Below are 25,820 nucleotides of genomic sequence, written 5' to 3'. Positions count from 1 at the left end.
GGCTGCTGGCTGGGTCTGGGAACTCTTGCGAGATCCAGCTAGCAGCTGAGAACTCGTGCGATTCCTGCGCCTGGAAGCTGCGGCGGGTCAGCGAGGAGGTAGCTGACCAAGAAGAGGCGGACGGACCAAGCGAGGCGGAGGGGACACAAGCCGCAGCGGAGGCGGAGAGCCGCCGGAACAAGTGCCACCGCCGCTGCTTGTGCCACCGGCACGCCGCCGCCAAGACAAACGGCAGGGCAGCAGACCAAGGCCCAGGCCTTGCCGACAAGGCAAGCGGCAGGAGGACAGGTGGACACATGCGAGGCAGAGGCGGGCGGAGGTGGAAGGCAGAGGACAAGCCGTGGCAAGCTGGCGGAGCAAGTGCTGCCGCTTGTGGCGCGCCGCCACCAAGAAGACACAAATGGGTAGCAGACCAAGGCCCAGGCAAGGTAGACAAGCGAGGCGGAGGGAACAAGTGCCGCCGCTTGTGCTGCCGGCCCACCGCCACCAAGACAAACAGCAGGGCCGCAAGGCATACAAATAAAGGCATACATTCTAAATAAATAAATAAGGTGGCAGAAGAAGCAGGGGGGAGGGGAAGCAGCGTGGTGGGGGACCGGCAGTGGCAGACCAAGGTGGGCAGACAGCGGAAGCCGCAAGGACAACGTGGCGGGGCAAGGCGTGGGCCGGAAGAAAGGGACAGCAGCAGCACAAGCCAAGCGGAAGGAAGGCGGAGGACCAGCGACGCACCAGGCAGCAGCAGGACACAAGGTGAGAAGGGAGGAGGCAGCTCTGCAACGTGGGAAAAGGCAGGCCAAGGCAAGGCCACCATCCTCCTTAATTTGGCATGGGGGTGGTGAGGTGGAGGGGTGAGAGGCTGGGACGCAGGGCTAGGGAAAGGCGGGGGGAGGCTAGAGCTTGAGAGAGGGGGCTTCATTGCTTCAGCCACTTTAAAACTGGCTATTTTGCAAGTTTTCAAGAGTCCCTGAAAAATGGATAATGGGTGGTGATGCTAATGTTAATAATGCTCCTTCTCTTCCTGTTGATGATGATAATGGGTGGTGATGCTAATGTTAATAATGCTCCTTCTCTTGCTGGTGATGTGATAATGGGTGGTGATGCTAATGTTAATAATGCTCCTTCTCTTGCTGGTGATGTGATAATGGATGGTGATTCTAATATTAATAATGCTCCGTCTCTTGCTGGTGTTGTGGTAATGCATGGTGATTCTAATATTAATAATGCTCCGTCTCTTGCTGGTGTTGTGGTAATGAATGCTGATAATATATTAATAATGCCAGTTATCCTTTACTTTTCCATGCCCCAATATAATTCCTTGTGCCATGGGGATAATAGATTAGCATTGAACCTGCAAAAACCATTATCTTTAATGGAAACTGCTCTGGGCCTTTAAACCCAGTAGCTATGCAGTGCATTGCAAATGCAAGATCAAAGTTATAAAGGTGGCCATTCATGACTTTAGACATATTCTAAACCTTATCACTTTCTTGCCAGTAATTTTACATGTTGTCTGAAAGTGTTTTCATGTGATATACATCTTGATATCTAACAACTGCCCTGCATCTTCATTGCTACTCACTGTTTCTACATAGCTCTCCAGACAAGGAAATAACTTTGGGCCATTTCACTTGCATGTGATGCAGTTCTGCAAAATTTCCTTAGCATGTGAAACAGTTGTGTAAAATGTACTTGAGTCTTGAATCTTACCTGCTTCTGAAAAATGGATGCTTTAAATCCATATACTTATGCTATACTGTGTAGTGGCAGGGTTGTTAGGGTGAGCTGAAATAAGTGATGTGTTTGAGATTGCATTTAAAAGGAACTTGCCTGTGAATTGTAGCTAACTGCTTTGAAGGTGGTTTTATTTTATTGTGTTGAACATACACTTAATGTGGATTCTTTGGTGTTCAATACAACTGAACTTTAAAATTAAGAATTATAGTATGTCCAGATTATTTTTGCCTTGGACAAGAAGTTATACAGTTTTTCAAAGTTGAAATCTATGTTAAGGGAAGTGTTGTTGTTGTAGTTCTGTCCCTTTTTCCTGCATTTCACGACAGTAATAGATTTGTTGTAGGATTCAGAGATGCTCAGTGATATCTTACTGTCTTGTCTTTTAGATTCTGGTTTACAACACTGCATAAATACATTATCATGCCAAAAACAAAGTGCAAGTTCACACCACAGCTGAGGGCCAAATTTACCTGCTTCAAGAAGGGTCGTGATGAGAATGAGGCTGAGTGCACCATATGCAGGCCTGGCACTTACGTGTCTGTTGCACATAAAGGTGCTTTGGATTTGCAAAACCATGTGGACTCAGCGAAGCACAGGGGGGCTGTTCGAGGAGAAAAGTCTTCTTGCAAAGTGACTGATTTCTTTGTGAAACCAGGAACCAAAACGGAGGATGAGATCACTGCATCGGAGCGTACAGTGGCCTTCCACACTGTGATGCATCACAGCACCTTTAGATCAATGGACTGCACCTCGGACTTGTTCAAGACACTATTCACTAACTCAGAAGTAGCCCGGAAGTTTGCAAGTGCTTGCACCAAGACAGAAGCAATTGTGAACTCTGTGCTTGCACCACAGTCTGTGAAAAATGCCCTGCAAGCAATGAAAGACTACAACATTCCATACTGTGGAGTCTCAACGGATGGAAGCAACCATGGTGCGGTGAAAATATTTCCAGTTCTAGTTCAGTATTTTGACTGGAAGAATGGTGGGTTGCAGTCCAAGCTCATCAAACTGAAAAACACACCAAATGAGACAGCAGATACAATTGCAAACTATGTGAAGGGCTCTCTGGAGAAGAACGGCTTGTTGGAGAAGTGCATTGCCTTCACAGGTGACAACTGCAATTCGATGTTTAGTGGAGTACGGTGGGCTGAGCAAGGGAATAACGTCTTTGCCAACTTGAAAAGGCTGCTGCAGAAGACCACTTTGATTGGTGTGGGTTGCTCAGCACACATTTTGAACAATTGTGTACATTACGGGGCACAGAAACTAGATGTGGATGTGGAGAATAATATTTTTTAAATATACCAATACTTCCACATTTACACAGTGAGAACAGAGAGTCTGAAGGATTATTGCGATTTTGTGGAAATTGACTATAGACAGATGCTTTCCCACTGCAGGACACAGTGGCTATCCTTATTCCCTGCAATCACAAGGCTACTACAGATGTTTCCAGCCTTGAAGTCCTTCTTTTTTTCTCTAGACAATCCACCTCCTGCGATCCAGAAGTTCTTTGAAGACAGCTTCAGCGAGATCTACCTCTGGCACATGCACGCACACTTGAGCATGTTCCACAAATACATCGAGGAGCTGGAGCGTGAGAACAACTCCGTGGTGGAAGTGTTGAAATGTTTGGACTCTGTCATGTACGTCCTCCATGAATGGGAGACCAACAATTTTTTGTCTCTTAAAGTTAGGGAACTCCTGGGGAAAAGTCGCAGGGAGGGACTTGATGCATGGTGTGACTCATTCTGTGCCCAAGTAAATCAGCAGTACAAGAGGTGCATTGACTATCTCCAGAAGTGGACGAGACCCTTAGAAGAGTTCTCAATATTCAGATGGATTGTCCTGAATGAGGAACCAAAATGGGCTGATGTGGAGACTACCGTGCAGTACTTGACAGAGAGGGGAGTGGTCATCAACGATGTCAGTTGCTTTGATCAGTTTGCAAATCTGAAAAAATATTTTGAAAGTATGTGTGACGACGTTGACTTCAAAGACTTGATGGCACATCAAAAGTGGACTAAATATTTTGAAAGTTCAAAAACTGCAGATTACTACTCTGAACTGCTGAAGATCGCACAGTTCTTTTTTGCAATTCCGTCACACAATGCAAATGTGGAACGTATCTTCTCCATGATGCAAGCACAGTGGACGAAAGAAAGGAACCAGTTGTCTGTGGAGACACTGAAAGGACTCTTACAGCTTAAATATAATTACAAGAAATGGACTTGCAAGAAGTTTTACCATTTCTTGTTAAACACTCCACCCCTTTTAAGAAAAATAAGATCTGGTGAAAAATATTCCAGGCTACGTCAGAAAGAAAAGTCTTAGAATTTGTACAGTAAATAAAAATACGTTAAATTCTGAAACTGTATATTAGGCATTGTATTTTATATTGTATTTTGTATTTGTGTTTTTAGTCTTGATGTTTTATTACGTTTTTTATGGTTTCAATTTTTGTGGCAATACAGGCTAAAAGCCTATTGAAAGAAGTTTATGTCAATTGATAAAATATTGTTGAGGTTTTGTGATTCTATGTTTCTATAATTGTATATAATTATTCTAATGCAGTGGTTCCCAATTAGCTAAGTACTGCGGACCCCTTGTTTTTCAAATGCCGAGCCATGGGTGAGTTACGCAGACCACCAATTGGGAACCACTATTCTAATGTGTTCTATGACTGTTGTGGTTGTTTATTATGTTATAAAAATAAAGAAATAGTTTTATATAAGTGTTAATTCTTTTTTTAGTATTTAGTATATTATTATAGTTGTGTGCCTTTGGCACTCATTGGTTGCTATCATTTACTTTTTGTGAACCACCCAGAGAGCTTCGGCAGTATAAAAATGTAATAAATAAATAAATGTGACCAAGGCCACACACCCTGGGGGCCGGACATGTTGAGTTGGCTCCGCCTTGGGGATGGGCATGTTGGGGTGGCCACGCCTCCTGAGGACAGCCATTTTGTCCTCCTTTTTGGTTTCCAAAATATGGTCACCCTGTTCTTGAACTTCTGAATCGAAGTTGGCAATTTTGGGTGTGTCTGTGTGTGCAAGTAGCTCGCCTTGCCTAGGGTGCAAAATAGACTGGCACCAGCCCTGAGTCTCATCCAAGAGTGTCTGGAGCTAGCCTGCAACCACTCACTCAAGGACCTTGCCCAGGAATGGAACATTTGCCATTGGCCTATAGTTATTAAGATTCTCCAGGTCCCGGGAAGATTTCTTCAGCAGTGGTCTCACTACTACCTCTTTCATATGGCCCAAGACCACTCCCTCTTGCAGAGAAGCATTAATAATTTCCATGGCTCAGCTGGCTGTTCCATCCCTGCTGGCTTTTATTAGCCAAAAGGGGCAAAGATCCAATATAGAGATGGTTGCACAAACCTGCCAAGCACCTTGTCAATGACCTCGAGCTGTACCAACTGAAACTCTGGTGAAGGCTGTGTTGTGAGGGAAGGTTACAACAGCTGGGACTGTTTAACTTGGAACACAGGAGGCCAAGGGGAGACATGATAGAGGTGTACAAAATTATGTATGGTGTGGAGAATGTGGATAGGGAGACATTTTTCTTCTTCTCTTAAAATAATAGAACCCGGGGTCATCCCATGAAGCTGATTGGTGGGAGTTTCAGGACAAATAAAAGGGAGTACTTCTTCACACAGTGCATAGTAAAATTATGGAATTCACTACCACAACATGTAGTGATGGCCACCAATTTCAAAGGCTTTAAAAGGGTGTTGGATAAATTCCTGGAGCAGAAGGCTATCAATGGCTACTAGCCTTGATGGTTATGTGCTACCTCCAGTATCCAAGGCAGTAAGCCTGTATGTATCAGTTGCTGGGGAACATGGGTGGGGGGGTGCTGTTACACCGTGTTTTGCTTGTGGGTCCCTGGTTGACAGCTGGTTGGCCACTGTGTGAACAGAGTGATGGACTAGATGGACCCTCAGTCTGATTCAGTATGGCACTTCTTATGTTTTTATGTTCATGAGTGCTCCTTTTAAGTAGACAAGCCCTCTTTCACCTGGAACCACCCTCTCATGAACTTTAAAGCACTGGCATTCTCGGGGGCTAGGTGGTGGATCAGGGTCTTCCTCTCCCTCCGAAGCTGAACTCTTCACTTCTCGAGGAAGCAGATTCAATGGCCTCATCCCTGAGGGTCCTGGATCATCTTGGCTAGTTCCAGGGTCCTCTGAGAGGCCAACTGGCTCTGATGGTTCTGGCTCCTCTGAAGAAGAAGATTCCAGGGGTAGCATGACATCTGGGACCATGGCTATTGCACACAGCACTGTTTTAATTTGATTATAAACTTTGAAAGACTTAAGCCACCATCAGCAGGGAGAGAATCAAATCCATGGTTTGGTGCTTGCATGCATGTAACTGAATTGATCTATACTTTGTTGTTACATTCCCAATCATTTGCAGCTAAACAGGTGATCTGGATTCATTAAAACGCAGTTTGTTTGAGAGGATTTGTAGGGCTAGACTAGTCTTCCTCAACCAGGTGCCCTCCAGATATTTAGGACTACTAAATTTTGGACCAGTGGCTATGCTGGAGGGCCTGGTGCCATTGGGAGTTGAAGTCCAAAGCACCTGAAGGGCACTAAATTGGGGGAGGCTGTGCTAGACCTTTGATGGTCTATTTACACATGCAAGCCATCATCACCTGATGTTGGTGTCATGACATCAAGCATATGTGTCAATCAGTCCTATAGTTCCTACATTGGAAAGTAAATGAACCCTGCAATACCCATAGAGGGAGAAAGTTGCTAACGTGTCTTGTTAGTAACCAGTGTAAACAGAGGCACCCTGTTCAATTCTTCCCCTCCTATAGCTCCAGGCTCCTTTAACTATCAGAAGTTCTTTGCGATGGAGGGGATAAAAAAGAAGACTCCTGAAGAAGTGAAGAAACTCCTTGTCCTTCTGGTCAGAGATCAAAGTGGAGATTTTCAAGAAGAGGAACTAAAGTAAGCAAAGATCTACGATTGATTGATTTTTAACATTTCTATACCACTTTTGTGTTCTGGAGGGCATTAAGGTGATGTACAACAATTTAAAACACTAAATATGTAAAACAATACAAACAACAACATTAAAATGGGGGGGGACACAGTAATACTTCAACTTCACATCTTGAAGAATCAACTCAAAATGATGAATCACTTCACCCTTTCCAAAGGCCAAGAGAGTGGGGGTCAGTCAAAATTCTTGAGGGAGCACATTCCGTAGCTTGGGAGCAATACAGGAGAAAGCACTTTCATGCTTGTGGCAAATAGGCTTCTGTGGGTAATGGCACCCGCCAAACACCCCCTCTTGCAAATCTTCGTAGTGAGACAGCTGGGCTACGTAGATAGCCAGGTCCTAATTTGGAGCATTAAAAGTTAAAACCACAACCCTGAATTGAGCCCAGAAAGCAATTGGCAACCAGGGCAGGTCTTTCAGGACAGATGTAATATGACCTTGACACTGTGTACAGGTTAGCAGCTTAGCGGCCACCGTTTGTAACATTTGAAGCTTCTGAACACTTTTCAGGGATCGCCCTACAGAGTGCACATTTGTCATAGTCTAAGCATGACTGTACTGGATCCTTGCCCCTCTTGGCTAATAAAAGCTAGAAGGAATGGAACAGCCAGTGATTAACGCCTCTCTACGAGAGGGAGTGGTCCCAGACCGGTGATGAGACTACTCCTGAAGAAAACTTCCTTGGACCCAGAAAATCTTAGTAATTATGCTTAATAATTATACTTTTTATACTGTATTTTGTATTTGTGTTTTTAACCTGTTAGTTGTTTTATTATGGTTTTAATTTTTGTGAACCGCCCAGAGAGCTTCGGCTATTGGGCGGTATAAAAATGTAATAAGTAAATAAATAATAAATAAATTACAGGCCAGTAGCAAATGTTCCATTCCTGGGCAAGGTCCTTGAGCGGGTGGTTGTGGGCCAGCTCCAGACACTCTTGGATGAGACTGATTATCTGGATCCATTTCAGTCGGGCTTCAGGCCTGGTTTTGGCACGGAAACAGCTTGGGTCGCCCTGTATGATGACCTATGTCGGGAGAAAGACAGGGGGAGTGTGACTCTGTTGATTCTACTTGATCTCTCAGCTGCTTTTGATACCATTGACCTTGGTATCCTTCTGGAACGTCTAGCTGAGTTGGGAGTGGGAGGTACTGCTTTGCAGTGGTTCCGCTCTTATTTGGCAGGTCGGATACAGAAGATGGTGCTTGAGGAACATTACTTGGCCCCCGAGTAAGCTTGGGGGTTCTTTTAGATCCATCGTTGTCACATCAGGCTCAGGTGACCTCAGTGGCACGGAGTGCCTTCTACAAACTCCGGTTGGTAGCCCAGCTATGCCCCTATCTAGACAGGGATAACCTGGCTTCAGCTGTCCATGCTCTGGTAACCTCCAAGTTAGATTACTGCAATGCGCTCTACGTAGGGCTGCCTTTGAAGACGGTTCGGGAGCTGCAGCTCATGCAAAATGCAGTGGCCAGATTGATTTCGTGAACAGGCACAGATTCCCCACCCTCTGGTGTCCCCAAGTCTCATCCCCACCCACCAGGGTGGGTCTAATTTTCATCAACAAAAGGTGACGACAGAGCCCCTGGCAGAGCAATACACACACAAACATATGCCCAGCGCCTCGCACCCCTTTCTGCTGTAGAAGAAGAACTTTCATCCACACCAGACTCTACCTACAAAAAAAAATCCCTCATCTGCAAAACTATTAAAAGTAAAGGTGCCCTGCCCTCTCTTTGAGCTGACCATCCTAGAGCAACTGACCCAAACCTTGTGGACTCAGACTCCTATCATCCCCATATTGACTGGGATGATGGAATATGGAGTCCATTCAACATATCTTTAGGGTACCAAGTTGCAGAAGTCTGCCATAGAATCTTCCATTTCCCCGTTTGGAAGGACAAACCCTTCCTATAGCTATTCTTTTGGAAATACGTATCTTTGGACTGAACTAAATATAGAAACATGGATTCCAGCCCTTTCCAAACTGGTGTCCTCAGATCATTTGGACTCTCATCATCCCTAACTAGCATGGTTAGGAATGCTGGGATTTTTAGTCCCAAACACCTAGAGAGTAGGGGTGTGCACGGACCCCCCGCTCCGCTTCACTTGCAGATCCGCCATTTTCCGGATCGGGCCGCTCCGCCCCGCCCCCGCTCCGCCCCGCCCCCGCTCCGCTCCGCTCGGAGCTCCGGATCCGGATCCGGAGCTCCGTTTCCCCCCCCCCCCATAGGCTTGCATTGAAAGCTAAAAAATTATACAACTTTTTTTCTGTTCAAGTTAGAAACCTCATGTTTGGCACCATGACACCTCATGGGGATATACACACGCACGCCAAGTTTCAAAGCAATCCCATCATCCCCTGATTTTTGGCGAATTTTTGAAAATCGGGCACCCCACACACAACATCCCTGCGAGGTGGGCAGGGGAGGAGGGAGGGAAGGCAGGCAGGCATGCAGCTGGCATTTCTGGGGGCATAAGGAAGTGAGCCAAGGATAAGCCAGTAATGCATATAAAATGGAATAAATCAATAAATAAACAAAGGAGGGGTGGAATTAAAAGCAGCAGTGTTGCTCAATAAACAGCAAGAAGAATTTTTTTAAAAAGGCTATATCTGTCTTTTACCAGCAATAGGGGGACGTGCCCGGGGGAGGGGGAAGTAGCTGCCAGTTCAAGACAGCCACCAACAGCTCTGAGAAGAAGTAAAACGCTCACTTCAACTCATAACAGGCATTGCTCTACCACTGAAAAGTGACCATTCACTTCAACTCATGATAGGCATTGCTCCACCGTTTTACTCTCTTTGGAAGGCTCTAATGGCCTTCCAGTGCAGGAGAGAGTGGGGGCACGTCCACGATGAGATGCCCTAGGGGAGCTCATCCCCTTGCACCACATCTATTCAGTTGTTCACCAAGGTTAGGGTGGCGAGCAGTGCTGTGTTTCTATCTCTTATTCTTGGCTTAGTATATGATTTCAGGTTGTGTTTGTGCATTTGGTGGGGCTACTGTGTTAAAAAACACGGGGAAAAGCCCGTTCAGATGAAGAAAGAGAAGTTTCCCAGAATCCCAAGTTACCTGTTTTGCCTATGCCCTCCTCCAACTTTGGGATCATCATGACCGGGAGCTGACTCTGCCCCTCAACCCTTTGAAAAAGGTATTTTTCCTGCCGATTTTTTAAAAACTTCTAGCGCGCGACCCGTACGACGCAGAAAGTTGAGAGTAGTCTCAAAATGACCCCCATCCACGACTCTCTGTGCACAAGAATTTTCAGAATGATAGCTTAAACCCCCCCCAGTTATCCCCGATTCTTTCCCTCAATGCAATCCTATGGGCGAAAAGCCGAAAACGCCGTTTGAGCCGCGCGGTTGACCCGATTTTCACAAAAATATAGCACGCGACCCAGACAACGCAGAGAGGTGAGAGTGGTCTCAAAATGACCCCCATCCATGACTCTCTGAGCACAAGAATTTCTAGAACGATAGCTTCAAAAACAACCTAGTTATGCGCGATTATTTGCCGCAATGCAATCCTATGGCGAAATGTTTTCAAGATGGCGACCGGAGCGCTCCGCCTGAACTAGGAGCTCCGAAAAATGGGCGCTTCTCTTCGCCTTGCTTCTAGGGGGTCCGCGGTCCGCTCCTACTCCGCCTCTGGGTAAGGCGGAGCAGGCCAATCCGCTACTGCTAATCGGAGCGGATCACACCCCTACTAGAGAGCATCATATTGGAGAAGACAGATGCACTGCAAACTCTTCCTCCAAGGCAGCCTTCTCCAAACTGCTGCGCTCCAGGTGTTTTGGAATTCAACTCCCATCAACTCCAGCTAGAATGGCTAATCTCAGGAATTCTGGTAGTTGTAGTCCAAAATGTCTGAAGGACACGAGGTTGAGGAAGGCTTACTGTAAACATATGAATCAAGAGTAGGTGCTCCCTAAATATTCTGGATTACAACTCCTTTAATCCCTGACCACTAGCCCTAGAAGGGTGTGGGTCGGTGTGTGGGTGTGTGGGTGTGGGTGTGTGTTTAATTGAGCCATTCAGTATCTCTGTGACTTTCATCCAAATGTTATTATATTCTTGGCTTACGTTTAAATTATTAGTTCCCCCCTCTGATGTTAACTGCTTTTTGGGGGAAGGCAGTGTAGAAACATGGTAATCATGAAGAAATGACCCTATCCCCCGTGCCATGTGTAGCTGGCCCGCAATCCAGAAAAATGGCTAGCTCACACATATTTCTGCTAGGTCCCAGCTCACAGAGATCAAGATTAGGCATTTGTGGCACATCATCAACATCTTAGAAAGGAAAAAGGGTAAAAAAAACCCCGAACAAATTAGCTTACAGCTTCTTGTGTTGGTTTCCGGATTAGTTCTACAACAATGTTCTTCAACCTCCTATCTTTCAGATGTTTTGGAGTATGGCTCACAGGATTCCTGATCATAAGCCATGGTGGTCAAGGGTGATGGTAGTTAAAATCCAAAATATCTGGAAGACACCAGGTTGGGCCCAGCTGTTCTATATGATATGGCCTGGAGGCACATGGCATAGCAATTTTGTTAAAGCTATGTGGCTGTGGTCAGCACTTCAATGGCAAAGTTCTATAACTCTGGTCAGTACCTTAATGGCAAACCAATTGGGATTCCCAAGTACACTGCCTTGAGTTCTATAACTCAAGAAAGGTGAGGTGCCGACTGTAAATTCCTTGCAGGGATTGGTACTCTACTTTATAAAGTACCATGCACTGTGATCGAACAATGTAAGTTGTTGATGATGCTCATAAACACTTGACAAGTGGCTACATACTCATTAACATCTCACTATTTTCATTTTTTTATTTCCTCACCATGTCTTAACCTTTGGTCCCTTCTTTTTATAAAAATGCTTGCTTCTGTGTTCCTTTGTTCCCCAATCTGCCTTCCAAAAGATCGATTTTGTGTACAGGCACAGATTCCCCACCCTCTGGTGTCCCCAAGTCTCATCTTGGTCTAATTTTCATCAACAAAAGGTGACGACAGAAGCAGGATAGTCTTGGGGACCTTCCGGGGCTTCAAATCTCCCCAGGTACTCCAGACGTATACTCCACCAGACCTATGGAAAATCACACGGCCTTCAAGAGCCTGCAGAGCCTGCATAACCTATTGGTTGTGGCTACTGTATCAGGGATCACTTTGGATACTCCCACATCAATAGTGTTGAAGCAAGATTCAGCTATCACATGACAGCTTTGAGCCCTGGAGCATAAAGGTGGATCCGTGAACTACCCTGCTCAACCCATTAAGGGCATAGGCTTTATAAGCAAAAATTCTTCTAGTTTGTTTCTCACAGCATCTAGAGTATATTTGAGTTGCCTGTTCTGCAAGTAATCCTAGAATTTATTCTACTACTGGAAGCAGCATATCTGGGTAAGTATATTTTAATTCCAGTGAAATAAAATGTGTTATTCTGATAGTACTGGTTGTTTGAATGCACCTCTTTATTGAAAGCAGCAATGGCATATTTACTAGTGACCTACTGGAATCTAAGCTTCCAGCTTTATTTTATTTCTGTCACATGTTCATATAAGAAACTTGTTTGCTTTTGTCCTTTTTCCTTTTCTTTTGATGCTAATATTACCTCTCTTGAGCAACTCATAGAAGGGATGTATTTTTATAACAACATTTGGGATAGGTTCTCTACTTCAGTTAAATATAAATGTTTTGGTCCTTTCCAGGTGATTGTTTTGGTGCACAGTGTAGTAAATGAGATCTACTGATATTAGAGTGTGGGACTTTGACCAGAGGGACCTCGAATGCCCCCACTGGGTGACCTTGAGCCTGCTATTAACTCTGTGGGTCACCTTCCCCACAGATTTGTTGTGAGGATAGATGGCAAGGGAGACATATGGGGACACTGCTCAGGGTGCTGGATTCCACCCAGCTGCATGGAGGAGGGCTGGCCTGGGTGGGATCAAGTACACAAAGAGGCTTGTCCTGTCCTCCTCTTCCTTTGAGAGTCGTCCTCTTCCCAACACACCAGCGCACAGGCCCAGCCTTGGGATGACCCCCCCCCGCCCTCTCGCTGACTTCCTGCTTCCCCCTCTTTCCCACCATCCCGAGAGCAGCATCTCCCCCAAGAGATCCAAACATCGCTTGCCCCAGTCAAAACCACCATGAACCGTTGTGCTGCACCAGTCATCACTTTGCAAGCTTGCTGGTGCTCGCCTGGCGGAGCAGCACACAGAGACACGCACTTGCGCCCGGCGCCTCGCAGCCCTTTCTGCTGCTCCTGCTTGCAGCTGGCACGGCTCCAGTCCCTCTGCAGGTGTGCCAATCCTGCCAGGCAACCTTGATCATATGAGCCCAAAGGATAAGGAGAAGGGCTCTTTCCCTCCCCCTCTGCTTTTTAGCAATGCTTCCTTCCCCAGAGTAACCTTCCCCACAGATTTGTTGTGAGGATAGATGGCAAGGAAGACATATGGGAACACTGCTCATGGTGCTGGACCCCACCCAGCTGTTTGGAGGATGTCTGGGTGGGATCAAGTACACGAAGAGGATTGATTGAGAAGTGCTCCAAAAGAAGTCCTATCCTCCTCTTCCTTTGGGAGTCGTTCCCTTCTCCCACCCCACACACCTAATTTTTCTTCCCCTGCACTAGTCCCATGGCTTGACCTTGAGATGATCCCTGCCCTCTCACTGACTTCCTGCCTCTCCCACTGTCCCAGGAGCACAACTTCCAAAAGAGACCCAAACATTGCTTACCCCGGTCAGAACAACCATGAACTCAGTGACATGCTGGTCATCTCTTTGCAAACTAAGAGCTCCATTTCTGTAACAAGTAGGGATGTCATGCCCCCCACCCCGAACCGGTTTGGATCCTGATCCAGACCTTCCAGATTGGGCCCAAACTGGTTTGGGTCGATCCAGACCCTCCCTGAGCCACTCCGGAACTGGATCCGGAGCGAGATCCAGAGCTCCTGATCGATATTTGGATGCCATTTTGCCCAAGTTTTGCCACTTACCTGCCTCTGCGGTGGGCGGCAGAGGTAAGCCCCCCTCCCCCACTTAACTTGCTCAGTTGCCACCACAGTCCATGCAGTGGCTTCGATTGCCACCCACGCCTAAGGCCAGAAATACATTTGAAGCCACCACACAGAGTGCAGCGGATGCAGACAATGGAACAATACCCACATAAACACATGCCCGGCGCCTCATGGCCCTTTCTGCTGCTCTTGCTTGAGGCTGGCATGGTCCCAGATTCCCTTTCCTGATGTGCCAATCTCACCTGGCTCTTCAGCATTGGTCGTATGAGCAGAAAGGATGAGGAGAAGAGCTCTTTCCCCTCTCCCTGTCTTCTCCCTAAGTCTTATTTGAATTTCGCCTCTCCTTCTCTCCTTTCCCACAGTTTCAAGGATGGCTATGACCGACCTGTTCAACGCTGCCGATATCAAGAAGGCAGTGGAGGCCTTTTCAGGTGAGATGCAGCTGAGCCTTTGTGCAGTGAGGGAGGGAGGGGATAGAGCTGGGAGCTGCAGGAGGGGGGGTCATTTCTTAAAGGTTGGTCTGAACAAGGAGAAAGGACCACAGAGATTTCAGGAAAAGGAGGGATCAGGTTGGGGGGTGGGGAGGCTGGAAGCCCAAAGAAGGCTGAGTCCAAAGGGGTAAGTCCACAGATTGTCCTCTGCTACGCTCCTTTGAAACACCCCTAGAATGGTGAATTTGGGGGCATTGAGATCCAGGGATCTGCAGTGGTGAACTCTGAGCCCCAATTAGCTGGAAAGTTTCACATTTCTTTGAAGCAGCCCTGAGAGTGCATTGGACACCTTTGCAGGTGAGATGCAGCAGAGTCTTCGCAATGGGATAGAGAGAGGGATAGAGCTGGGGGGGGGGGAGTAATTTCTTAAAAGTCAGTCTGAACAATGAGAAAGGACCACAAAGATGTCAGAAAAAGAGGTTGGGAGCCCAAAGAATACTGGGCCAGGGGAACGTCCACACATGCTGTCCTCCACTATGCTCCCTTGAAACACTCCTAGAACAGCTGGGATCCAGGGATCCACTGTGAGGAACTCTGCACCACAGGAAGTTTCACATTTTACAGAGTAGCATAAGGAGCATTGAGCTTGGGCATTCCTGCTGGCAGGTAGCAATACTTCCTTCCTCAGAGTAAGCTCCCTTCCCCATTCCCAGCAATAGTTTCTTAACTTCCCCATCTTCCTGAGGATTTGCCTTCCTTGTCCCTATCTTGCATTATTGTCATTACTGTTATTTATTTTATTCTTTGTGCTTTCTGGGATGCAGAAATTTGTCTTAAGAAATTAATGGGCTTTATTGAACTGAGGATGCAAGAGCAGGTTTAGGGGAACCCATGATCTGAATGTCTCCTGAAAGCTCCCCTCTTTAATTTTCCTGGCCACCAGCTGGGGACTGTGGGCAGGGTGGGGTTAACCAGAGGCTCAGGGGACTCATCGCCTTCTGCACACACTCCCAGCTCCAGCATCTGGACCTGCCATGTCTTTGATGTGAAGCACCAATGGTGGGCAGGGGCAAGTGGGGACCAGGTTCCCACCCCTCCAAGCCTTATATAGAAGAGACATGAAGCACATGTCTCAATCAGTCCAGAGTTCCTGCATTACAAAGTAAATGAACCCTGCACCATTCATAGAGGGAGAAGGTTGCTAACGTGCCTTGTTAGTAACCAGTGTAAACAGAGGTACCCTGTTCAATTCTTCCCCTACTACAGCTCCAGGCTCCTTTAACCATCAGAAATTCTTTGTGATGGTGGGGATGAAAAAGAAGACTCCTGAAGAACTGAAGAAAATCTATGACTTCCTGGACAGAGATCAAAGTGGAGTTCTTGAAGAGGAAGAAATAATGTAAGCAAAGATCTACGATTGATTGATTTTTAACATTTCTATACCACTTTTGTTTTCTGGAGGGCATTAAGGTGATGTACAACAATTTAAAACACTAAATATGTAAAACAATACAAACAACAACATTAAAATGGGGGGGACGGCACACAGTAATACTTCAACTTCACATCTTGAAAACTAAACTCAAAATGATGCATCACTTCACCCTTTCCAAAGGCCAAGAGAGTGGGGGCCGGTCAAAATTCTTGAGGGAGCACATTCCATAGCTTGGGAGCAATACAGGAGAAAGCCCTTTCATGCCTGTGGCAAATAGGCTTCTGTGGGTAATGGCACCCGCCAAACACCCTCTCTTGCAAATCTTCATAGTGAGACAGCTGGGCTACGTAGGACTTAGTAAAATACCCCCACAAAGAGTATGTATTTTTTAATATCTCGAGCCATTTTCCAACGTAACCTGGAGTGATTTGGACTCAATGGCCTTATAGGCCCCTTCCAACTCTACTAATCTATGATAAAATACCCCATGAACAAATAAGACCAATTCTGCACCTCCCGGCATTCTGGAAGGAAAACTGTCGTGTTGCGATATCCTGAATGTGAGAGCCTCTCCCAGCGTAAACACGTGGTGGCGATGTCCCAGGAGGAAGCAGGGACGTCACAAGTGCCTTTTTTCCCCAGAGCGCGGCCGATTGCACAAGAGTGAGGCCCTGCTCCAGCGAAAATGTGAGTTTAATAAACAAACAAACCCGAAACTGCCCCCAAACCCCCCTCCCTGTCATCCCAGGGGTGACAAAACTGCTGCCACCCTCTCCCCTGATGGGCACGGAGCCACACGATGCAACTCCGTGCCTATTTCTGGTGCTGTGCTTACTCATGAGTAAGCGTGGAACCAAGTGGGATGTCCACCCACACCTTTCCAAGGCCATGGGAAGAATCCAGTTTTCCCAGGTTTTCTTTACCCCTGGGAAAACTTGCACCCGTCCACCACCACCACCGACCCCGGGAGTCCCAGTGCATCATTTGGATGTACAGGGACTCGGTCGTGACGAGCCTGGACTATTGGGCTATTGTGTACACAGCCTTATGTGTCTGTGGTGTCAGAAAGTGTATCTTTTTAAACTAAGCAGCATTATGTTTGATGGTGATTTAATTCTCTGTTGTGAACCACTTTGAATCACCATTTGGAGGAAAAGCGATCTATACATGGGATACACACATTTTAAAAATGGAGCATTGTAAGATCTTCAGTGTCAGCTTCCCCTTTTCTTCCCCTGCCCCTTTTTCTTGTTCATAGCTCTCTTCTAAGGAACTTTTCCCCAGAGGGCAGAATCCTGACTGCTGCTGAAACCAAGGCAATGATGGCCGCTGGGGATAAAGATGGAGATGGCAAAATAGGCATTGAAGGTACGTGCCCTGCTCTGGAGGGATCAAACGGGGCACCCAATTTTTCTTCCACTTCACCAGCCCCACGGCTTGACCTTGGGATAATCCCTGCCCTCTCACTGACTTCCTGCCTCTCCCACTGTCCCAGGAGCACAACATCCGAAAGGGACCCAAACATTGCTTGCCCTAGTCAGAACAATCATGAACCCAATGACAGGCTGGTCATCTCTTGGCAAACTAAGTGCTCCATTTCGGTAAAAAAATCTCCAGTTATATGGAAGGAGAGAGCAGGAAGAGCAGCCAACGCATGGCTTGCACGGGTTCAATGCAGTTTAACGGGACAGTACCCTCCTTTTATAGCAGAACTTCTCCTGTTTGTTAAGGACTTCACCTTTCCTTGCTCTTGGTACATCCTTTAGATGAGGACCACTTTATTTTTAATTGAAAACTTTCCCTCTCAGTAATTCTATTAAGTTAACTGAGATACTGCCATCTAGTGGCAGAATTATAGCACTTTGCCAACTTTATATGCTGGGGAAGTCCACAATTATTTGTGATTATTTTAAATACTGCAATAACTCCACTTTTTTAAAAGCGAGACTACCAGGGAAAAAGCATGGGAGATGTCCTGGAGGTTGTCGACATCATGTAAAGGACCCATAAACTTCTGTTAGTGGCCAGTCATGAGTTGTAATAAATCACTCAAGTAGAGAAGGTCAGAGAGACACACGTCAGGTAGTCATTTAGCATCCTTTCAAAGCATTGGGGGGGGGGACACAATCCAATATGACAAGGATGGAGATTCACCTAGGTGGCATTTCCAAACAAAATCAACGGGGGGTTGTCCTGGGAGAAAAAATGGCTTCCAGACATTTCACAGATGCCTGGCCCAATTTACAAGCACAACTTGTTTCATTTCTCATAGTGGCCAGAGTTGCCAAGCCACAACCTAGAGATTTGTATTATAATGTAGCAGCAGTCCATCATCCAAGCACTTTTTCAGAAAAATACCCAATTCATGGTGCTTAATACCAAACTGTTCTACCAGATTTTGGTTAAACCTTATAGAAGCAATATTTCAGTCAGCTGCAACAGCATGCAATATCACATGCCCCCAACAGCTGAAAATATTCATTATGTAGTAGTCCAAAGAGGTGGTGTAAATTTGTTAATTTTCTGAAAATGTTCATGGTTGCTGTGAAAACATCAATTATGCTGCTGTGCTATTATGTCTTTTTTTAAAAAAACAAAAAACCTAGTGGCTAAAGTTGATACTGCATGTTTCAACCACATGGGTACATTTTAAAAAGATTAAAATTAATGGATGCATTTTAGAAAGAAAATAACCCCAAGCTGGACACCCCTTGCTGTGCATGCCAGGTTTCAGTGTCTGGGTTTCATGACCTTATGCATTGGCACTGATCAAATGTTTTGAGAGCGGGGGGGGGGGAGGATGCCTAGACAGTGCAGTGAGCATACCTTCTACGTTACCAGCAGCATTGCAGGGTGGGACACTTAGGGTGGTTTAATGGGTGTCTGCTGTACCTACACTGTGCACCAAAACAATCGTCTGGAAAGGACCAAGACAAAGGTGGCAAAGATGGTTTTGGTGCTTATTGTAGCTTGATGCTCCATAATAAAATGCAACATTCTGCCAGTGACCTCAGCAACATAAATAGGGTTCTTTCCTCATAATATCAACCTCTGAGTCTTGACAGAGTAAAAAATAGGGCCACCCTCCAATCCACCTGGGCTGATTCGGGAGCACCAAATTGGCCCCAACTCAACTTGATGCAATTTGGGCCTGGGCTGACCCACTTTGTACTGAGTTCCAAAGCAACCACCTAAAGGATCTGGGACATCGTGGATTCCGAGGTGCCAGCCAAACTGCTGCTTGGCTGGTGCCCAAGAAAAGCCTGGTGCAAGGCTGACTAGGAGTCCACTGGACTCCCTGCTCACTCCTTCAACCCTCTCCTCCTCCCTCCCCTCCTCCCCGCTCACCCCCTCAACCCTCTCCTCCTCCCTCTCCTCCTCCCCACTCACTCCTTCAACCCTCTCCTCCTCCCCACTCACCCCCTCAACCCTCTCCTCCTCCCTCTCCTCCTCCCCAGTCACTCCTTCAACCCTCTCCTTCCCCGCTCACCCCCTCAACCCTCTCCTCCACCCTCTCCTCCTCCCCACTCACCCCTCAACCTTCTCCTCCTCCCTCTCCTCCTCCCCGCTCACTCCTTCAACCCTCTCCTCTTCCCCGCTCACCCCCTCAACCCTCTCGTCCTCCCTCTCCTCCTCCCCACTCACTCCTTCAACCCTCTCCTTCCCCACTCATGCCCTCAACCTTCTCCTCCTACCTCTCCTCCTCCCTGCTCACTCCTTCAACCCTCTCCTCCTCCCCGCTCACCCCCTCAACCCTCTCGTCCTCCCTCTCCTCCTCCCCACTCACTCCTTCAACCCTCTCCTTCCCCGCTCACCCCCTCAACCCTCTCCTCCTCCTTCTCCTCCTCCCCGCTCACTCCTTCAACCCTCTCCTCCTCCCCGCTCACCCCCTCAACCCTCTCCTCCTCCCCGCTCACCCCCTCAACCCTCTCTTCCTCCCTCTCCTCCTCCCCACTCACCCCCCTCAACCCTCTCCTCCTCCCTCTCCTCCTCCCCGCTCACTCCTTCAACCCTCTCCTCCTCCCCGCTCACCCTCTCAACCCTCTCCTCCTCCCTCTCCTCCTCCCCACTCACCCCCTCAACCCTCTCTTCCTCCCTCTCCTCCTCCCTGCTCACTCCCCTCAACCCTCTCCTTGCCCCCAGAACCCACAATTGTCATGAATAGCTATTTATGGCTACTGTAGTTTGCAACTGTAAATCAAGAAAAAATTCAGAACCAATGAGTTGAGAACTTGCATCCAGAACCGCACTGGTCTCATAAGCCATAAGCAATGTGGATGTCCCCAGTTATCACAGCCCTAACGTGGTGTATAATGATCATCACACTGACTTTCCTCCACACCTCTGTGTCTTTTCCAGATTTTCTGACCATGATGGCTGAATTGTAAAGGATCTAACCAATCTGAACCCTCCATTCACCCTTCACCACCTCATTCCAGATGTTTTTTGCTGACCTCTTTGGTTCTTCTCCTGTTGATCTGTGTTGTTTTATACCCCAACACTGTTCTCTGCAGCCCTGTACCTCTGAAACTGTGCTGAAAGATGCTTTTGAAATAATAAAGGTCACGTCAATCTGGGATCCACTCTTCATGCTTTCACATGCGAAAATGATCTGAGGGGTGGGAATCCTGTGGTGACTCCTTTGCCACAGACAGATCATGATCTGATCAGCTTTGACCTTCAAGCCACCTGTAACCTCTGCAGGGGTGGGGGACCAAATTTGATGGTCCTCCCCCTGAGGCCAATGAATCCGGATGGTTTTCTGAGGTCTCTGGGGGATTTTCCTGCAGGTTTAGCTGGCAGTCCTGCCAAGTTCCTGATTACCACTAGGAATGAAGAGATGACCTGAGCTATTGAACCAATCCCTCGCAAATGTCCTGAATCTAGTCATAAAACTGTGTCAGCTCCTTGGTTTTTTGAGGAGCTGAGGGCAAAGAAACAACTCTGTTGATGATTAGAGCACAAATGGTTTAAGACTTGGACCAAACACAGATAAGAATTCATTTATGCCAGGGAATAGATTGGGGGAGTGCAACCCTGTTGATTCTCCTACAACGCTCAGCAGCTTTTGATACCATCAACTAGGGATGTGCTCCGCTCCGATTAGGAGCGTAGAAGCAGTAGCGGATTGGCCTGCTCCGCCTTACCCAGAGGCGGAGTAGGAGCGGACCGTGGACCCCTAGAAGCAAGGCGAAGAGAAGCGACCATTTTTCGGAGCTCCGAGTTCAGGCGGAGCGCTCCGGTCGCCATCTTGAAAACATTTCGCCATAGGATTGCATTGCGGCAAATAATCGCGCATAACTAGGTTGTTTTTGAAGCTATCGTTCTGGAAATTCTTGTGCTCAGAGAGTCGTGGATGGGGGTCATTTTGAGACCACTCTCACCTCTCTGCGTTGTCCGTGTCGCGTGCTATTTTTTTTTGAAAATCGGGTCAACCGCGCGGCTCAAACGGCGTTTCGGCTTTTCGCCCATAGGATTGCATTGCGGAAAAGAATCGGGGATAACTGGGGGGGGGGTTTAAGCTATCGTTCTGAAAATTCTTGTGCACAGAGAGTCGTGGATGGGGGTCATTTTGAGACTACTCTCAACTTTCTGCGTGCTGTGGTTCACGTGCAATATTTTGTTAAAAATCGGGGTTTGGGTTTTTATTTATTTATTTATTTATTTATTTGGAAGCGATGACAGGCACATTCAACTCCCAATCCTGATGAGAATTGATCTCCTCAGAAAGCATCCTCCTCCAATCCCAGCGTTGGAGGGGGGACTAAGGCAGACCCACCCTGAGAACTTTCTGTTTTGTGTCTCTTTGTGGGTTGGCGTTCGTGGAGGGAACACTTACTTAGTTAGTGCTCCCGCTTTGGACTTTGGAGATAGATTAGGATAGGTTTAGTTTGGCGCGTGTGTGTGTTTGTTTGCTTCTTTCTGACTTATAGCTTAGTTTGCCCTGTGTTTTCCCCTTACTTTGATTTAATACAAACTTTATTTTTGAATTTTGGAGTGTGTGTTTGGGTTGGTTGGGTTGGTTGCCCCCCCCTTCCCTGTATTAAAGCCTGACTGTTCTGCTTTTGTGAAAGCTTTCTTTTGAAAGCATACACACACTTTTTGTCCCATTTCCCTACATTTATATTCTTAAACATATTTTATTATATTCTTTTACATAGTCTATTAGTATATATTCTCATACATATTATATTAGTAGTATTCATATTTTGTTCTTCTTATAGTAGTGGTTGGTTCTTTTCCCCCCTCCCCTCTCTTAAATCCTGATTGTGTTTCCTTCTATCTTCTATATACCAAAATATACCAAAAAAATTTGATTCTCTTTTTCTTCTCTGTGTAACTTGGACGGAGTGGGCTGCTTTTGTGCAGCCACAGATTGAGCATTTTGGGGAAAGCATACACACACCATTTCCCTATTCTTAAACATATTATTATTATATTCTTTTACATAGTCTTAGTAGTCTATTAGTATACATTCTCATACATATTATTAGTAGTATTCATATTTTGTTCTTCTTATAGTAGTGGTTGGTTCTTTCCCCCCCTCCCCTCTCTTAAATCCTGATTGTGTTTCCTTCTATCTTCTATATACCAAAATATACCAAAAAATTTGATTCTCTTTTTCTTCTCTGTGTAACTTGGACGGAGTGGGCTGCTTTTGTCAAGTTCAACAGGCAGCCACAGATTGAGCATTTTGGGGAAAGCATACACACACCATTTCCCTATTCTTAAACATATTATTATTATATTCTTTTACATAGTCTTAGTAGTCTATTAGTATACATTCTCATACATATTATTAGTAGTATTCATATTTTGTTCTTCTTATAGTAGTGGTTGGTTCTTTTCCCCCCTCCCCTCTCTTAAATCCTGATTGTGTTTCCTTCTATCTTCTATATACTAAAATATACCAAAAAAATTTGATTCTCTTTTTCTTCTCTGTGTAACTTGGACGGAGTGGGCTGCTTTTGTCAAGTTCAACAGGCAGCCACAGATTGAGCATTTTGGGGAAAGCATACACACACCATTTCCCTATTCTTAAACATATTATTATTATATTCTTTTACATAGTCTTAGTAGTCTATTAGTATACATTCTCATACATATTATTAGTAGTATTCATATTTTGTTCTTCTTATAGTAGTGGTTGGTTCTTTCCCCCCTCCCCTCTCTTAAATCCTGATTGTGTTTCCTTCTATCTTCTATATACCAAAATATACCAAAAAAATTTGATTCTCTTTTTCTTCTCTGTGTAACTTGGACGGAGTGGGCTGCTTTTGTCAAGTTCAACAGGCAGCCACAGATTGAGCATTTTGGGGAAAGCATACACACACCATTTCCCTATTCTTAAACATATTATTATTATATTCTTTTACATAGTCTTAGTAGTCTATTAGTATACATTCTCATACATATTATTAGTAGTATTCATATTTTGTTCTTCTTATAGTAGTGGTTGGTTCTTTCCCCCCCTCCCCTCTCTTAAATCCTGATTGTGTTTCCTTCTATCTTCTATATACCAAAATATACCAAAAAAATTTGATTCTCTTTTTCTTCTCTGTGTAACTTGGACGGAGTGGGCTGCTTTTGTCAAGTTCAACAGGCAGCCACAGATTGAGCATTTTGGGGAAAGCATACGCACACCATTTCCCTATTCTTAAACATATTGTTATTATATTCTTTTACATAGTCTTAGTAGTCTATTAGTATATATTCTCATACATATTATTAGTAGTATTCATATTTTGTTCTTCTTATAGTAGTGGTTGTCCCATTTCTTGTCCCATTTCCCTACATTTATTAGTAATATTCTTAAACATATTATTATATTCTTTTAGATATTCTTAGTAGTATATATATATATTAGTATATTCTCATACATATTAGTAGTAGTATATTTTATTATTCTTGTCCCATTTCCCTACATTTAAACATATTATATTCTTCTTATACATATTCTTAGTAGTACCTTATATATAGTATTAGTAGTATTAATATTTTATTAGTCATCATGAAAAGAGGAAGCAGGCGTGCTGAAAGCAGCAAGGCTCAGGCTGGCAGCAGTAAGCAGGCTGCCTCTCCTCCTGTGAAAATCAAACGGGCAACTCCTTGGCTGACTGCTCCAAAACAGAAGCAGGAGAAGCAGCAGGCAGAGCCACTCTCTTCTGCAACTTGTGCCCGGCGTTCTCTTTTTGAGGGTGGGAATGGGAAAAGTGCCCGTTTGCAAGAGGCACGTGGCAGCAGTGCCATTAGAGGAGGAGGAGTATCCCCAACTCCTTCATTCTCCTTTCAGCCCACGAGCCCGCTGATGGACCTAGACGAGGTCCTCAGCACAGTGGAGGGGGGGGAGGAGGAGGAGGCGGTGGGCCTCTAGGATGTGGGGGCTGAGGAGGAGCAGCAGCAGGCCGAGGCTCTCTCCCCAGTCTCATCCCACACTCCTGTTTCTGTGGCAACACCAGAGAGCTCAGGCGGGCAATTGGTGGTGTCACCACGGAAATGAAAGACAAGCATCGTGTGGGACCACTTTGAGTTGGGAGCGGATCCCCGCTTTGCTGTCTGTCGCCACTGCAAACTCAGCCTAAGCAGGGATTCATCGACAGGGCATTATGGAACCAGCAGCATGAAGATGCATCTTAAGAGGCAGCACCAGTCGGTCTTGCTGGGGAAAGAGGCGGGCAAGGCGACTGGTTCCAGGGGAAAGCCGAAGGTGGCTGCTGCTGCTGCTGCTGCTGCTGCTGGCACTTCCAGTCTCAGCTCTCCATCTCCCATCCCCACAAGGGTTAGGCAGGCAACCCTGCCGGAAATGGGGTGGGGGAAGTATGGAACCACAAGATGGCGTTTTCCAACGCCCTCCCAGATCACCACATCAATCGGTGAGATGGTGGTGTTGGACGACCAGCCATTCAGCCTCGTCGACAACGCAGGCTTCAAGAGGCTGATGGCGCTTGTGGTGCCATACTATAAGCTGCCATGTCGCACCACCCTGAGCAGGCGGGTGGTGCCTTCCCTGTACCGTTCCTGCAGGGAGTTAGTGCTGGGTCGTCTGTGCCAGGCAGAGGCACGGATGGTGCACTTCACCTCGGACATTTGGTCCAGCGAGGGCGGAGTGCACGCTTACCTGTCCCTGACGGCACACTGGTGGGCAGCCGTGGGGCAGGAAGGATCCAGCACTACAGGGACTGGCAAGGAGAGCTACTGCTGGGCCCTCCTCCACACGCAAGTGATGGACCAGTCCCACACGGCAGCGGAGATTACGGAGGCCATGAACCGCATGGTGGATGGGTGGCTAGCTGGGCAGAAGGTCACCCGCGGTTACATGGTCACGGACGGGGGAGCCAACATGGTGAAGGCGGTGCACGACGGCGGATTCGAGGGCGTCCGCTGCATCGCGCATGTCTTGAACCTGGTGGTGAGGGATGGCCTTGGGATGGGCAGCAGCAAGCCCAACCTCGGTCCCCTGTCCGGGATCCGTAACCTCCTGGAGAGCTGCAGAAAGGTGGCAGGCCATTTCCACCACAGCGTCAAGGGCAGTCGCTTGCTGCGGGAGAAGCAGGAGGAGTTGAATCTCCCGCAGCACAGGCTAGTGCAGGATGTGGTGACACGCTGGAACTCCACCTACCTGATGCTGGAGCGGATGGTGGAGCAACAGCGTGCCATCCACGACTTGTTCAGGGTCAGGGACATGGGCGTCCACCACATGGGCAAGCAGCAGTGGGACGCCATGTCCCAGCTGGTGGCGGTCCTCAAGCCGTTCCTGAACGCCACCGAGACCCTGAGCAAAAGCTCTGCCCTCCTCAGCCAGGTGATCCCTGTATGCAGGCATCTCCAGAAACAGATGGGCGACTTTCTGGAGTACAGGGATCCCGTCACCGGCAGGCGCTTCGAGCCCGAGGTCCGCGAAGCAGTGACTAGGCTGAGGGACGGCGTGACGCGGAGGCTGGAACCCATCCAAACTGACAGGGTCCACATGTTGGCAGCCATGTGCGACCCTCGTGTGAAGGATGGGCTTTGTGGGCCAAATAGCAGACAGCACTGGGTGGAAACGCTGGTTGGCGAAGTGCGGGTGGCATGGGCCAAGAGGGTGGGGCAGAGTGAGGCAGAGGAGCAGGCCACCCCTCCCCGCAGCAGCACCAGCAGCAGCCTCACGTGCATCCCTCCCAGCAGCAGCACAGGCGAGGGGT

At 46.9% G+C, this 25,820-nt stretch overlaps 2 protein-coding genes across 3 annotated transcripts in view; one reads left to right on the top strand and one right to left on the bottom strand.

The window, feature by feature from the left end:
* The window catches only part of LOC134403359 (apolipoprotein L2-like), a 52,133-nt gene that overhangs the window by 18,566 nt on the left and 7,747 nt on the right, over window positions 1–25,820 (bottom strand). The window contains exon 2 of one of the 2 annotated variants that reach the window (XM_063133457.1): window positions 7,625–7,786. The exons of the other annotated variant lie outside the window; for it this stretch is intronic. The gene's annotated coding sequence lies outside the window, so the exon portion shown is untranslated. The remainder of the gene's footprint in view (window positions 1–7,624; window positions 7,787–25,820) is intronic. 2 annotated transcript variants of the gene reach the window in all.
* Window positions 14,144–20,027, top strand: LOC134403993 (parvalbumin, muscle-like). The gene is made up of 4 exons (XM_063134543.1): window positions 14,144–14,204; window positions 15,471–15,603; window positions 16,898–17,007; window positions 19,999–20,027. The coding sequence occupies exons 1-4, from the start codon at window positions 14,144–14,146 to the stop codon at window positions 20,025–20,027; spliced, it is 333 nt and encodes a 110-aa protein (XP_062990613.1).

This window comes from Elgaria multicarinata, chromosome 9 (genome assembly GCF_023053635.1).
Source record: "Elgaria multicarinata webbii isolate HBS135686 ecotype San Diego chromosome 9, rElgMul1.1.pri, whole genome shotgun sequence".
In the NCBI taxonomy this organism is placed as follows: domain Eukaryota; kingdom Metazoa; phylum Chordata; class Lepidosauria; order Squamata; family Anguidae; genus Elgaria; species Elgaria multicarinata.
This window is presented reverse-complemented; position numbering and strand designations above follow the sequence as displayed.

What these genes read in the sequence shown, in the direction of transcription:
- LOC134403993 (XM_063134543.1), top strand. Translation starts at nt 14,144, where the DNA reads ATGGCTATGACCGACCTGTTCAACGCTGCCGATATCAAGAAGGCAGTG. An exon ending in GGCAGTGGAGGCCTTTTCAG is followed by an intron (nt 14,205 to 15,470) that starts GTGAGATGCAGC and finishes CCCCTACTACAG; the next exon opens with CTCCAGGCTCCTTTAACCAT. An exon ending in TGGCAAAATAGGCATTGAAG is followed by an intron (nt 17,008 to 19,998) that starts GTACGTGCCCTG and finishes TGTCTTTTCCAG; the next exon opens with ATTTTCTGACCATGATGGCT.